At 43.6% G+C, this 16,814-nt stretch overlaps 1 protein-coding gene across 1 annotated transcript in view; it reads right to left on the bottom strand.

The window, feature by feature from the left end:
- The window catches only part of EXOC4 (exocyst complex component 4), a 314,735-nt gene that overhangs the window by 172,377 nt on the left and 125,544 nt on the right, over positions 1 to 16,814 (bottom strand). Inside the window, exon 7 of the mRNA XM_068131080.2 lies at positions 4,868 to 5,016. Coding sequence (XP_067987181.2) covers positions 4,868 to 5,016 — 149 coding nt within the window. The remainder of the gene's footprint in view (positions 1 to 4,867; positions 5,017 to 16,814) is intronic.

The following is a 16,814-nucleotide window of genomic DNA, read 5'->3' as shown; positions in this document are numbered from 1 at the left end:
ACAGCACAGTGAGATATAAGATAAAACAAGAAAAAGGAAAAGAGTTCGAACCCAAATTATGAACGAGCCATTTCCACGTTTTGCGAGTGGACCATGTTGGACTTCAACAGCTGGTTGCAAGTAAAAAAAAAAATTTCTGCAAAATGCTACACACATAAAGGAGTTTTGTACTGAAGATTTTTTTCCAAATATGGTATCTGACCATTCGTGGTATCCGCTATTAAAAAGGCGGTATCTCACCATTAACGGGATACACTATCAATATGCGGTATCTAACAATTCACAGTATTTGCTGACAAAATGCGGTTCATTACCCATGTCGGTGAAAAATGCACTGACATATCACGTGCCTTCGATACGGTCTGGCACCCCGCTCTGCTCACCAAACTCTCCTCTTATGGTATCCATGGAAATCTCCACGCATGGCTGGCGGACTTCCTCTCTAGTCGTAGTCAACGTGTGGCCCTGAATGGGTTTCTCTCATCTCCTCTTCCTGTTCAGGCTGGAGTTCCCCAAGGCAGTGTTCTGGGCCCTGTGCTTTTTCTGGTCTTCATCAATGATCTCTCTGACTCTCTTGAAAATCCTCTCTATCTCTTTGCTGACGACTCTACTCTCTGTCGCTCCATTCTTCATCTCTCAGATCGGCAGTCTGCAGCCTCCTCACTCTCTGCAGACCTTGACAAAATCACAGACTGGGCAAGCAAGTGGAACATGTCTTTCAATCCTGACAAATCTCACACTCTTACGATGTCTCTCCGAAAAGACCGACTGGACAACCCTCCCATCCACTTTCTGAATAATCCTCTCCAAGAAGTTCTGTCACTCAAGCTTTTGGGTCTCACTATCTGCCATGATCTTTCCTGGGAAAACCACATTTCAAATCTGGCCTCCAAAGCCAGTCGCCGACTGGGCATCCTCCGTCGTGCGAAGTCCTTCCTTGGCACACCTGAGCTCCTCACCACATACAAGGCTTTCATCCGCAGCTCAATGGAATACTGCTCTCCCCTCTGGGCTGGTGCTCCTGCCTCACACCTAGCTCGCCTTCATGCTGTTGAAACCAAAGCATTCAGAATCATTGGAATCTCCCGCGATGAAGCTAACCCCAAGGGCCTCTCACTCACTCACCGCAGGCAGGTTGGTGGTCTTTCCGTCTTCTACGGACTCCTCTCTGGCCTTGCCCCCCCCCCCAGCTCTCTCTGGGCTCTGTCCCGCAAATATTCCTACAGGTCGCACAAGATCTGCCTGCAACCCTCTTATGGTTAAACTGCCAAAATCAAGAATCTCTGCTCACCTTCACTCCTTCATTCCTCTTTTCTCCCACCTCTGGAACAAACTACCTCACTCTCTTCAATCCCACTCCACCCTCCAAGTCTTTAAAACAGCTGTTCACCACCATCTCTTATCTTCCCCCATCCAAAACCTTGATCTTTTCTATCCCCGCTAATTTCACCCCAATTCCACTTTTTTGAAATACCAACTTCTGTCCAGGAAGTCCTTGGTGTCCTTGTGTTTTATACTTCTCCCTATGCCCCCCCCCCCCCCTTCCCATGCCTCCTCCCCCCGGGCCCTCTCCCTTCCACACATCTCCCTGCTCTCGGATGTTGTGTTTGTGTGCTTCCCCTTATCTCCCCATCTTGTCTTCCGCTCCCTCTTATTGGGTATTTTGTTTGTCTGGTTGATTTGTTTGTGAAGTAAATGTTAGCTCTTTCACGAGCCTCGATTCAGTATACAAAAAAAAAAAAAAAAAAAAAAAAAAAAAATCTAACCATTAACGGTATCATTATCAAAATGCGGTATTTGACAATTCACAGCATCCGTAATCAAAATGCGGCATCTGACCATTCGTGGCATCCAATATCAAAATGCGGTGTCTAACCATTCACCATATCCACTATCAAAATGTGGTATCTGATCATTCATGGTAACTGATGTTAAAATACAATATCTGACCATTCGTGGCATCCGCCATAGATGTGCGATATCTAACCATTCACAGTTTCTGCAAAAAAAAAAAAAAGTGGTATCTAACCATTCACGGTATCCATTATCAAAATGCAATATCTGACCATTCACGGTACCCGATATCAAAATGCGGTAAAATAAATGTGTAATATAAATGTGTTGCTTTGGCTGTATGTTTGGGGTCATTGTCCTGTTGGAACGCAAATCTTCGCTGCAGTCTTAGGTCTTTTACAATCCAAAGCAGGTTCTCCTCAAGGATTTGCCTGGATTGGGCTCTATTATTGTTCCCTCTATCTTGAAGATGGAAGATGATATCTATCTGATGATATCTATTGGAAGATGGAATAGATATATGGAAATGCTGTTGAATACAGAGAATGAATGGTATGGCAACATAGAGAGTAACCCAGTTTTAGGACCGGCAGAGAAGACAACTGAGAAGGAAGTTGAGGAAGCGATAAAATCAATGAAGAGTAGAAAAGCGGGAGGGCCGACGGGAGTTGTGGGAGATATGTTGAAGGCAGCGGGAAGTTGGGGTGTGAAGAGAATGACAACGACAACAACAACAACAACAACAACAACAACAACAACAACATGCATTTTAAGGCCATTTTCCCTGCTAGAGCGGGGGTTAGCCTTGCGGTCCCCATGACAATCTTCTCCATTTTGCCCTATTTTCTGCATCCTTCATCCCCAATCCCCATTCTGCATCCTCCAATCCTTCAACAATTTTCTGGAAGAAATGGTGCATTATTTGAAAAAAGTGCAAGGGTGCCAATATTTTTGGCCACGACTGTATATACACAAGATTTTTACAAGATTCTCCTTTATATGTATTCAGGGTCTGTGTATTCGTATAATACCTTTATATGTATTCGGGATTCTCCTTTATCACATCTGGGGTCTGCCTAGCAGGCACGCAAGACATCGGCCATTATAAAGCTCGCAGTGTTAGTGTGAAAAATCTCTGAGGATATCCCGGAGACTCAATAGCTCAGTGGGCTGTCACCGCGTAAGTGATAAGGTTCCTGGGTTTGAGTCCTGGGTTGAGTCAGAATTTTTTCACACTAGCCCCACGCAGGAATTTACTTCCTGTTTCTTAAATTATATATACTAGCAATGGTACCCACCCTACGGGCAGGGCTTCAATTGGGAAGCCCAAATGAAAAGGCAAAATATCAGAAATTGAAGGCTTTTTTTCGTTGAAACGTTTCATATAAATATCCATTGAATAATATCACATGCAAATCATCAAAATCTAAACAGTACATGGCCCCTATTTTGAAAAAAGATTGAATTTTGCAAAACGGAAGCGGCCACTGCACATCTTTCTCAGTCGCACGTTTATGTGTGAAGAGTGCGTGCCGAATCTGTAACACGGAAGCGGCCGTTACACCTGTTTCTCAGTCGCTTTGCACACGCTGCCGTGTTACTTCGGAGCTGCACATTTATATAGGAAGAGTTCGTCAGGAGTTGATCTACTCTCTCCTGGTATGTAGAATTTCAACAAAAGCCACATCACTGTTCATATCTGTAAATATTATTCCATCGTGTTTGGAAAAACCGGAATTATAGTAAGAGATATATATATCTTATAGGTGGGAGTGCATCATCAGGGGTGGAAGTGCATATATATATATATAATTATATATATATATATATATATATATATATATAATTATATATATATATATATATATGTATATATATATATATATATATATATATATGTATATATATATATATATATATATATATATATATATATATATATATATATATATATATATATATATATATATATATATATATATATATATATGTGACTATGTATATATATATATATATAATTATATATATATATATATATATATATATATATATATATATATATATATATACAGTGAAACCTTGACTTACGAGTGCACCAACTTACGAGTTTTCCGAGATACGAGCCGTCGCTCGGTCGATTTTTTGCTTTGTGATGCGAGCCGAGATCTGAGTTACGAGCAAGCGAGCTTATGCCACCCGCCACTAGGTGGCCCAGTGAGCGTTCAGGTCACGTGGTTATCTTGCCGTGCAAGCATCTCTGCCGTATCGCTGTTGCTTTGTTTTCGCATTTTGTTTATTTTGGAAAATTTCTTAGTTTTAACCATGGGTCCTAAGAGATTGAGTGCCAAGGGCAGTGCTGAGAAGAAGAAAAGGATGATGTGCTTGGATCTAAAACACGTAATCGTCGAAAAACATGAGCGAGGTGTGTGTGTTGTCGACTTGGCGAGGCAGTACGATCGTAGTACTTCTACGATATGTACGATTTTGAAGCAGAAGGAGTCGATAAAGGCTATAACGCCAGCCAAGGGCGTTAAGATTATTTCAAAGCTCCGGACCTCTGTCCATTAAGAGATGGAGAAGTTGTTGTTTGTGTGGTTGACAGTGTCAGTAAATACAGTGAGGAGTGAGTAAATACACTTAATAAAACCAGTTTATTTCTTTACATTCTCTTTTATTATGTACAGTATATACGAGGTCGTGCTTGTTTATACATTATTTGTTATTTATAAAGTACATTTTTCTTATTTAAAAACACGTAACAAAAAAAATTGGTGTGGTTTTGGGGGGCTGGAATGGATTAATAGCATTTCAATTCATTTTAATGGGGAAATTTAATTTGAGAAACGAGCAAATTGAGTTACGAGCTCGGTCACAGAACGAATTAAACTCGTAAGTCAAGGTTTCACTGTATATATATATATATATATTTTTTTTTTTTTTTTTTTTTTTTTTTTTAAGGAGAGAAAAGACAACTTCATATACGGTACATTCATAATACTGTCTTTAATACGATACGATTCGTCTACATTCAACAAATAGATATATCCTACTTTGCTGAGTAAGCACATCTCACTTGAAAAGCGGTGGCCGTTGTCGCGAAGGACGCTTGCGAGCAAAATATGCTGATATGTCTTCTGAAGAGCTGGGGTATGCGAGCTGTGCTGTCGCCTCTGAGCCTGATGCACGAACATTCTTTACATCTAGGTAGTCACTTAGCATCAGCTGTTGAAAATATGAAAGAAGACATGATGGGAACATGTTAACATTGTTTATGCAAGAACTAAAATGAAAATAAGGATTTACATCAGTATGCGTTAAGAAATAATAAAACAATATCTTAGTAATAAAAACTATCAACACACATCCAAATATTACACGAGATTTGACCCTTTTCAGGATTTCACATTTACTCGTATTATCAAGCAGTGTAACATTTTGATACAAACAATGCTCTAAAGGAATATCGACTAAAGTCGTGCTTGAAATGAAACAAGTCATCTATCTATAATTCCAGTAATCTCTGTACGTTTGTACGTTTGTTTGTCTGTGACCGCTGTTTCTCGACAACCACGGGTCCGATATACTTTTAACTTGCCAGGTATATTGCTGGGGACCCGAGGATGTGCCTTTTCAAGGTTTCATATTAATCGGACAATTACTTACCGAGCTATGTCCAAAAAACGATTCAACCAATCAGAGAGCAGCGAACGATCGCGTGTGCCGAACGTGGCGGGCACACTCTGCCTCGGATGGCACATTTGAGAGCGTATTCATTTATTTCACGTTTGCAAACTATGTTGGCGTTAAACTATGTTTTACAACTAATAAAAACGAATTTGCGATTCATTCGCTTTCCTGCGCGTTTGTGTACGCGATGGCGATTTCTTTACCAAACTCCGGAAGCCGTTCGCTTTGGACCGAACCATTGCATGTAAATAGAGGGGGGGGATTGTCACCACTCGCAAGCCGTTCGCTTTGGACCAAACCATTTCATGTAAATAGAGGGGGGGGATATAATTTTAGATATATATATAGTACGGGCATGCCCTAGTAGTTAAAGAAATTTGCTTATTTCATATAAATACATACACCCTTTGAAATATGGCAATGGAAAAAACCCTTTTAAATGAAATACCCTTTTGAATGAAATATGGCAATGGAAAAACCCTTTTAAATGAAATACCCTTTTGAATGAAATATGGCAATGGAAAAACAACGCTAAAATGAACATGCAAATTTAGGTTTGGAATCTTAAAATGCACTTGTTGCAACCTTTGGAATCTACGTCACGCAAACAACATCCTCCACAATTACTATATTCCGCCCCTACTCCCTTCCACAGTTTCATTAGGTTTGCCTATTCTCGAATGGATGGGAGAAGGTGTCAGTTTCTGTGTGCGCATCGGTATGTGTGCGTATTGGTATGTGTGTATCGGTGCGTGCGTATCCATATGTGCATCAGTCATCCAGCCATTGTATCAGAATGCAGACTTGCATTGAAGTAGCATGAATGTGCAGCTACTAGTTGAATGTGGATTGTTACAAGTTGAATGTGGATTGTTACAAGTTGAATGTGGATTATATCAAAATATCTGCACCAGCTCCGAAGGGTGTGTTTGCCCTCAACACCTGTGCTTTGAGGTATGCTGCAAGGTTTACGGCCTCAACCTCTCATATTCAGATATTAGTTGAGCAAGTCTCATATGCCGGTCGCAAGGACCAAACAGTTCTCATAGGCATGGATAGGGATAGCTGTGATTTTAGTAAATGACATTTTTACCTCAAGTTTAACAACATGATTTTATACCCTGAATGGGTGACATGCATCAAAAGTGCTTTAACAAAATCAAAACATTACAACACCAACACCAACACCAAAACAAACACACACACACACACACACACACACACACACACACACACACACACACACACACACACACACACACACACACACACACACACACACACACACACACACACGACGTTCCTGAAGCGTTCAGTGAGTGAGTGAGTCCGCACTTGTTCTCAAATATTCTGCAATCTATATACCCCAGAATTCATTTTACCCAACGCAGGCCTGAATCCCGTGTACTCCACGTAGATTCCGATGCCTGTGCGCATCAACATCCTTGTGATTCACATCAAAGTAGAACAGAGTTTAACCAAAGTTTTTCTCCCGTCTGTGACCTGTTTACTAGCTCCACTATGAGCCTGAGATCCATGTGCATAAAAATCATATTCAGCCATTTTTTAAAAACTAATCACACTCCCTTTGAACTTCACCAACTTCTGCTTCCTGTGGTGCTCAAGCCCCATGCTCATGATTGCTTTCCTACATCAAGGCTCAAAACACGTGTGTGCCTTTTAGCATTGGCACATTCCATCACAGGTGACGCAGGATGAAGGAGGCACCAACCATGGTCAACATGAAAAAAGTCACAAAATATTTACTCAAAATATTTTGCAATCTATATACCCCGGAAACCTCTTCACCCACACCCAAGACTTAGAGAGTCATTCTAAACTGTTTGATGTCCCGATACAGGAAGTAAATCAATCGATGCTGACTTTGATGGAAGAAGACGTTCAATTAAAAAAATTTTTTAAATAAATATCCGCAAGTTGGTGTTGGTTCGAGTCATTGTGCCCTCTTTAAGAATCATTTCTTTTATTGCATTAAATGCTTTAAATTCTACCTACCCTTGTATACTGTAGTTTCATCATTGACAAAAACATGCACACAAGCATGTACACCAGTACAATACCCTAAAGGTTGCAGGTGTGTGTGGAACAAAGGGGGTCTCTGCTTTGCTCGCACTTCGCAAGGAAGTGCCTTGACAATTATCAATGGTGGAAAGGTAAGGAAGGAGTTGACAAGAGAAGAAGAGGGGGTTAGTGAACGCATCATATTTTATACCGTTTGTGTTTTGTTAAAGGTCTGGAGTATCAGGAGGGTTGCATGATTAATAGTGTCATGTTGAAGCTGAAGAATGTCAGGATAGCTATACAAGCTGTCACCTAACTCTGCACTGAACCAATGGCCTGGCCTGAGCTATTAGGCCTACACCCATGGCTTAGTGCAGTGGCACCAATCGCTTGTCATGCAATTAATTTGAGGTGTGCGCAGTGCAAATTCTATGTGACATCCTCCTCTTCAATACTTTCCTTTCCTCTTCCACATACGTCACATCCGCCTAACAACGCGGCGTCCCTCATACTAAACCAGACACCAAAGCCCTCTGCCCCGTCCTCTCATTCTTGACGAATGATAATTGCATTTGTTACAAATTCAAAAAGGCAGGAAATAGTCCCAGCTCTCAAGCATCTTGAGCATCAAAAGGCACAACATGAAAACTGCTTTCACAAGAACAACTCATTCGTGACCACAAAGCAAACAAGATGGATCCATAAGGAAACTTTACTGAATAAAATACGCTCTTCAAATGAAAACATCTAAGTACTCTACTGCAATCACTACTCCATGAGAGAATACCAACATCGATATTTTGAGGCCTCTCGCACACACAGATTGAGGTATCTTCAGCGAAGGCGCCTTCACATGTTACTAATACCTCATAGTATAAGATACACTCTCCCTACCAAAGTTTGTGGGACATCCCTTTCGAGTTGTGAAAACCACCGACACATCAAATAACAGTTTGTTTGTTAAGTTTCAAAATATTGCTATGTTTGTGGGGGTAGGGATACTTTAGTCAAGGTAGATTTGTATAGGTAGGTGCTTTGAATGTTGTGTAGAAACCCTGATGTAATAAGTACTTGTTTAGACCGTGTGTTCGGATCAAGCTTGTATCTTCGTCTCCATTAAGAGGAATGGGGCATGTTAACTAGTATATGGATTATGTTAATTTCACTGTTCATCAAACCTCAGTGATTTATCCTTTGGCTCTTTTGGCACTGCACCACAGACACTAGTGAGAAATGCCCATTTATTGCACTAAATAATAACAATAAAACCAACCGGAAGACAGTTCTGAACACCGCCGATGGACACCACCATCTACATCGCCTCACATAGCTCGGGCAGGTCGAAGACACGCCCCGGGGAGACTCGTGATTGGCCAGGGTGAAGCAAGAAGCTACCCGCTGATTGGTGGAAGGAAGGCCGAGGAGGAAGCCGAGCACCGATTGGTGAAAACCATTGATGACGTCAGGGGCGAGCAAGAAGCGGCGCGCTGATTGGTGGAGAGGCGCTGATGACGTCACGACCCAACGCTAAAAGAACTCGAGGACGGACATTTTCTCTCTTGCTCACTGACCCTGGACTCTTGCTTATGCCTCCTCTTACCCTGGACCCTTGCTCTGACCCTCCGATCTTGCCCTGTTCTTGCTCTCCTCTGGTTCCCTTGTTCTTCTCCTTCGCGTGTTTATGCTTGGACAATGTTTTTTTTTTTGTTTTTTTTTGTATACTGAATCGAGGCTCGTGAAAGAGCTAACATTAACTTCACAAACAAATCGACCAGACAAACAAAATACACAAAAAGAGGGAGCGGAAGACAAGATGGGGAGAAAAGGGGAAGCACACACACACAACATCCGAGAGCAGGGAGATGTGTGGAAGGGAGACGGCCCGGGGGGAGGAGGCGTGGGAAGGGGGGGGGGGGGGAGGGAGAAGTATAAAGCACAAGGACACCAAGGACTTCCAGGACAAAAGTTGGTATTTCAAAAAGTGGAATTGGGGTGAAATTAGCGGGGGTAGAAAAGATCAAGGTTTTGGATGGGGGAAGATAAGAGATGGTGGTGAACAGCTGTTTTAAAGACTTGGAGGGTGGAGTGGGATTGAAGAGAGTGAGGGAGTTTGTTCCAGAGGCGGGAGAAAAGAGGAATGAAGGAGTGAAGGTGAGCAGAGAGTCTTGATTTTGGCAGTTTAACCAAAAGAGGGTTGCAGGCAGATCTTGTGCGACCTGTAGGAATATTTGCGGGACAGAGCCCAGAGAGAGCTGGGGGGGCAAGGCCAGAGAGGAGTCGGTAGAAGACGGAAAGACCACCAACCTGCCTGCGGTGAGTGAGTGAGAGGCCCTTGGAGTTAGCTTCATCGCGGGAGATTCCAATGATTCTGAATGCTTTGGTTTCAACAGCGTGAAGGCGAGCTAGGTGTGAGGCAGGAGCACCAGCCCAGAGGGGAGAGCAGTATTCCATTGAGCTGCGGATGAAAGCCTTGTATGTGGTGAGGAGCTCAGGTGTGCCAAGGAAGGACTTCGCACGACGGAGGATGCCCAGTCGGCGACTGGCTTTGGAGGCCAGATTTGAAATGTGGTTTTTCGAGGAAAGATCATGGCAGATAGTGAGACCCAAAAGCTTGAGTGACAGAACTTCTTGGAGAGGATTATTCAGAAAGTGGATGGGAGGGTTGTCCAGTCGGTCTTTTCGGAGAGACATCGTAAGAGTGTGAGATTTGTCAGGATTGAAAGACATGTTCCACTTGTTTGCCCAGTCTGTGATTTTGTCAAGGTCTGCAGAGAGTGAGGAGGCTGCAGACTGCCGATCTGAGGGATGAAGAATGGAGCGACAGAGAGTAGAGTCGTCAGCAAAGAGATAGAGAGGATTTTCAAGAGAGTCAGAGAGATCATTGATGAAGACCAGAAAAAGCACAGGGCCCAGAACACTGCCTTGGGGAACTCCAGCCTGAACAGGAAGAGATGAGAGAAACCCATTCAGGGCCACACGTTGACTACGACTAGAGAGGAAGTCCGCCAGCCATGCGTGGAGATTTCCATGGATACCAAAAGAGGAGAGTTTGGTGAGCAGAGCGGGGTGCCAGACCGTATCGAAGGCACGTGATATGTCAAGGGAGACTGCTCTAATTTCCTGTTTGGCATTGAGGACCTCCATCCATTGTTGAGAAAGCAGAAGCAGCATGTCCAGAGTGGAGTGTCCAGGTCTGAAACCAAATTGATGATCAGAGATCAAGCCATTGGAGAAGAGGAAAGATTTCATATCTGAAGCAATGATGGATTCCATGACTTTGCTGATAATTGGGAGAAGGCTGATTGGTCTGTAGTTGCTGGGATCTGTTTTTGCACCTTTTTTGTGCAAAGCGGTGATGTTGGCAGATTTCCAAGCAGATGGAAGATGACCTTGAGCAAAAGAGAGGGTGAAGAGAACAGAGAGGGGGATTGAAAGAGCGGAAGAACATGATTTTAGGACCCGTGGGCTGATGCCGTCAGGTCCAGTTGCAGAATCAGAGTCGAGGGTTGACAGAAACTTTTCCACCTTGTCAGGAGGAAAGGACACAGAGTCCAGGAGCAGCTGGGTACGACTGGGTACGGTGGGTACAGAGAGGGATGGGTTTGGGACACAAGATTTAGAGGCAAACACAGAGTTGAGGCATTCAGCTTTTTCACGTGCGGAGTCAGCCGTGTGGCCATTTAAGGTGAGGGAGGGGATGGAGGGGGAACAAACACCAGAAACAGATTTCACCAGACGCCACCAGGATTTGGAAGAGGGAGACAGATAAGAGAGTTCGGTCCTGAGGACGGAGAGATATTGTTTCCTGGCTCTCCTGAGGGTGGACACACACTTGTTTCGGGCTTTGTGAAAGGAAATGAGATTTCCTTCCGTTGGATTTGCTTTCCAGGAGACGAAAGCAAGTTGTTTCTGGGCAATAGCCTCACCACAAGATTCCGTGTACCATGGACGGGAGGAAGGGTATGACAACTGAAGACGAGAAGGGATAAATCTGTGCATGAGAGAGAGCAATTTACTTTGGAAGAATTCCCAGGATGAGTTGATGTCAGAGGCAGTAGAGATGGGAGACCAGTCCAGATGATTGATGGCTGCTTGAAGACCGTGCCAGTTGGCCTGAGTGAAATGCCAGACTCGTCGACGCTGAGGAGGCTCTCTGAAAATGGTCAGAGAGATGTCCACTTTAACAAGCACATGATCAGAAGAGCCGATTGGAGCAGAAGAAGAGCAGCAGATATTTTCAGGGAAGTTAGTCATAACCAAGTCCAGAAGAGAAGATTCTCCGTTGACTGAGATCCGGGTTGGGAAAATGACAGATTGTGTCAGTCCCAGTGAGTCACATAAGTCCTTTGCTGAAGAGCCATGGCTGGTGAGAGAGGTACCCACCCCCAGCCAACTGGCATGGTGACAGTTGAAATCACCACATATGAGGAAGAGAGAGTTGGGATGGGTAGATAGAAGTTGGTCCATATTATCAGACAGCGAGATGTAGATTGAGTCATCACTGTTTGGTGGACGGTACAACACGCATATGAACAAAAGGTGGGAGCGAAGGGGAAGCCGTAGCCAAAGGTATTCCTGGGGGTGAGGTGGAGAGAGGGCAGTGCAGGGCGAGTGAGGAAGAGAGTTTTTTATAAAGATAGCAACCCCACCTCCAGGACGAGGCTCAGGTCTATCATACCGGAGGAGGGAGTAACCTGGGAGAGATACCAAGGAATCAGAGACATCATGAAGGAGGAAAGTTTCTGTTAAGCAGATCACGTCTGGTTTGTCAGAAGCAACCTGTATGGAGAGATCAGTTAAGTTTGAGCGAAGGCCCCGGATGTTTGAGGTCCATACTGTTAAGGAAGAGGAAGGGGGAGCATCGGATACAGAACAGGGGGGGGGGAGCAGTAGGGCAGGATGTGGAAGAGGAGGAAGAGGTAGGGAGAGCTGTTGCAGGTGTGTCAGAGATTACAGAATAGCTTGGAGAAAGGGAAGAATGGGGCGGACAAAAGGTTTGATGGTGTTTGGGTGAGGCGCAGTGAGGTGTTATTTGAGGAGGGGGAAGAGTGAGGCAGAAGGTTGAGGAAGATGAAGGTGAAAGTTGGAAGGGGGAAGAAGCGGGGAGGACGCTTTGAGGAGGAGGAGGGGTGAGAGGGGAGTCTAGGAGGGGAGGAGTGAGGGAGAGTCTCGGAGGGGAGGGGTGTGGCGGGAGTTTAGGAGGGAAGGGGCAGCGGGGGAGATTTGAAAGGGATGGGTGTTTGGGAAGATTTGGGGGGGAGGGGCAAGGGGGAAGATTTGACAGAGATGGGTGATGGGGAAGATTTGGAGGGGAGGGGTGTGATTGGATTTTGAAAAGTGTACGATTTATGGGAAACGAACATTTATTGCAAAATGAGTTTCTTGAGACATTCGAGTCAAAAATACGTTTGAGGACGCTGAAGGGTGGGTGGAGTTCTGGAGAGTTTAGGGAATGAATGAAAGATGCACTGTAAGAGATGGAATTTTTTTTTTGAATGAATAGAATTGGTGAGCAAGTCGAAAGCATCCTTTTATAGAAGAAGTAGAAAAAAGTGTTATAGAATATGACATAATAATAAAGTTCTTCAGGGGACAGATGAAACATGTATTAACAACTTGATCACGTGATCTCGAACAACGTGGTCGAATAACGAAAGAACAAATAACGAAGAACGAAAGTGCAAAAGAACGAAGAACGAAAGAACAAATAAGAACGCACAAGCGGATAAGAACAGGGAAGGAAAAAAAAAATTTGGGGTTTTTGTTGAGATTTTAAAACAAGGGAGTATGGGTGAAAAGACCGTGAAAAACAGAGACTGGAAGTAGTTGCAGCGTGATCGAAGAACCGCTGAGACAAAAAACAAAAGCCTCAAGCCAAGGTCTGAGGACACGGTAGCCGACTAGTACTACACTAGGCCTCAGAATACACGATACGAAAAAACCGACGATTCTGTACACAGGTATGAAAACCAACACCGAGAAACCTATTAAAGTCACCCCAATAGGTACATGCACCGAAAGAAAGATAAAGATACGACAAAAACACAAATGTGAAAGATCACTTAGCTTCGAAAGCGTGAGCGCATGGAACAGCTTCGAAAAGACGTGACCTCGCCGTGATCTCAATGACGATGGGCTCCAGGAAGCAATCGGAGCCGCCTCGGGAGACGTGCAGGGTTTTGCCAGGCAGAAACAACACATGGACGAACGATCGGGACTGCGCGAGTGAGGCCTGTTTCGCGCCCAACGTCACCAGCGCCCGGACAACTTTTGCATACCCTGACAAGATCCCACCCGTAATCGGAGCTAAGTGCCACAATTAAATTACACCTCAAGTGTTTCCAACCTCAAGCAGAGTTTAAAGATGGCATAGAGTTCCACCAAGACAAGCTGGCTTTGGCTATCCGTGACCCATCCCCCCGGTATTAACCAAGGGGAGTCACACGACAGTATCATGGCAAAGAGAAGTAAGTTTATCAATCTGCATACACCTCCATGTAGTCAATCCCAAATCAATCATGGGGGCACATCATCGTGAAGTGGAAGACTGCATGTAATACACACCCTGAGTATCAGTCATAAAGACACTGATTCTATGGGCCTATTGCTTCGCCATCACCGACAAGTCAGTGGTCTCTCTGTCTTACGCCTCCATTCTGGTCTTCCAACCTCTGCCATCTCCATGCTTTGTCCTCCCTCTCATGCAACCCCCGGATATCTGCAGGACGTACTCAGTCTACAGCAACCCTCTAATAGTGAAACTACCCAAATCCAGAACCACTGCTCACCTCCCCTCATTTGATCCTCCTTTTTTTCCCCACATGTGGAATCAACTTCCACAATCTCTTCAATATCATTCTTCCCTCCAGGTCTTCAAGACAGCTGTTCACCACCATCTCAATTCATTCCCCATCCAAAACAATTATATTTTCTACACCTGCTAAACCACCCCACAACCCTCCCAAAATTCTGCTTCAGTATCCATCTTGTCCACCCCTTGCGTTCTGCTGTACCCCTCATCGTTACCCGCATACCTTGTTTGTCTGTCTGTCTATTCCTCGACCCTGCTGTTGGCATTTCTCCCTTCTCCTCCTGCTGTTCCTTTTATGTTGCATCCTGATCCGTTCTGTGTTCTTGCTCCTCCATGAGCCACGACACTGTATTTAAAAAAAATGTTACTGTAACGTGGCAAATGCAAGTCATTTAATAAGCCTGCTGCACCATAAATCGATAGGTTAAATAGTAAGAGCAGAGAATAACTTCAATAGGGTGGATGATACAACTCGTCCAATGGATTTTTACTAACCACGCATGGCGCAGTGGGTCAATCAACCACTCCAAGAAAAAACAAATGCCCCATTCCCAGAAATCGACACAGGAGGTACACAAATTAACTTCAATGGTTACCAAAGGGAAAAATGCAAATAGTGTGACGCTTGAATATAAAGCATCGACAGCACATTTGACTTGGAGATGAGCCCAGGTGGTGACTCGGGAAAAGGAACATTGGAGAGATCTTGTGAAGACCATATGGGTCCGATGCTGTGCAGAGAATAAGCTCATCAAATCATTACAGCATGAAAGACCTTATGGCTCTGTCTTTTCAGAGATCTCGAGCCACACGATTCTGCACCCCAGTGGCAAAGGTCAAAGTTGCATCCTCCACAGCTCATCTACAGATGATAAAGAACTGCTCCAGCACTTGGAATGCCTTTTCAACCAGATAACTCCCAATTCCAGACCTTTCCCACCAGAATAAAAATAGCCTTGCAGATAATTGGATAGTTTTTTGCAACCAGCTTCAACTTCTTAATGGTTGTACAAAGTGATAGGAATTCCTGGGCCTCACCATCAGGCATGCTTTTTATGCCTCTGCCTACGAAGTCGCCGGAGGCATTATGTTTTTGGGTTGTCCGTCCGTCCGTCCGTCCATATGGACTAAACGTCATTTTTCTCAGAACCGATATGTCTAATTCAGACTAAACTTTCAGGGTATGAGTGGCACCCATGCAGAATGTTTTTATGATAATTGTGACGTCATAGGTCATGTGGCATGGCAGCCATCTTGGATTAAAAGCAAATAATTAAAAAATGATTTCTCAGAAAACACTGAATGGAAACATTTGAAACTTGGCACTTTGTCAATACTCCCAAAAGGGAACAAAAGCATGATAATGATAACATCATAGGTGAAGTGGTATACCAGCCATAAATGTTTTAATCAAATTCCTTATCCTAAAAATCTGAAATCGCATGCACATGATCTATGACTCATTTGTATTGAAATATTAAATTTATGACATCATAGGCACATGGTTAGGCAGACATAGTGGATTTAACCTAAAACTTTAAGAAAACATCTTCTCCCAAACTACCAAATCGATTGACTCAAAACTTTACGTGTGTCATTGACTGGGCATGGTGATTGAAAGATGATCATGTAAACATCATTGTTGCAGCCATAATGGATTGAAAGAAAATATTAAATAATTATATCTGAAACCGCTCACCCTATTGATGTGAAATTTTACAAATATCATCTAACACCGTGGTTCCCAACCTGGGGGCCATGGTGTATTTCTCGGGGGGTCATGGGGTAATTTGGACCATACTAAAAATTAAAGTTTTTTTTTTTAATTTTTTTTTTTTTGTTTTGACTTTGATATTGTTTTGTTTTTTTCCTATTGCAGATTTGACGTTATGGCTTCTGGGAGTAAAAAAAAGAAAGTATCTTGACGAATACATAAAGCTTGGATTCACGTCCATTACCGTGTCTGGCCAAGAGAAACCACAATGTGTGCTGTGTCACAACGTTTTGAGTACTGAATCCATGAGGCCATCCAAGTTGAAGTTGCACCTCGAGACGAATCACGCACAACATGCAAAGCAGGATCCCGAATTTTTCAAGCGGCATGAAATTTTTTTAAAGCGACAGAAGTTGGATGAGGGAGGAGCTTTTCAACAACAAAATGTAGCAACTGTCCAGGCTTCTTATGAAGTTTCTCTTGAAATTGCAAAGAAGAAAAAACCCCACTCGATAGGGGAGACACTCATCAAGCCTTGTACCCTCCTCATTGTCGAACAGGTTCTCGGCAAGGCAGAGGCTCGCAAAGTTTAACAGGTGTCTTTATCGAATAACACAGTGCAGCGGCGTATCCGTGACATGTCAGAAGATGTGAAACAACAGATCATCAATGAGATCAAGGCAGCGCCTTTCGGCTTGTTTTCTTTTCAACTTGATGAATCGACCGATGTTAGTTCCTGCTCCCAGCTACTGGCATTCGTTCGCTATGTCAAGGGAGATATCAAGG

This window comes from Myxine glutinosa, chromosome 11 (assembly GCF_964187855.1).
Source record: "Myxine glutinosa chromosome 11, kmMyxGlut1.1, whole genome shotgun sequence".
Taxonomy (NCBI): domain Eukaryota; kingdom Metazoa; phylum Chordata; class Myxini; order Myxiniformes; family Myxinidae; genus Myxine; species Myxine glutinosa.
The sequence above is the reverse complement of the archived record's forward strand: the minus strand, read 5'-3'. Positions and strand labels throughout refer to the sequence as shown.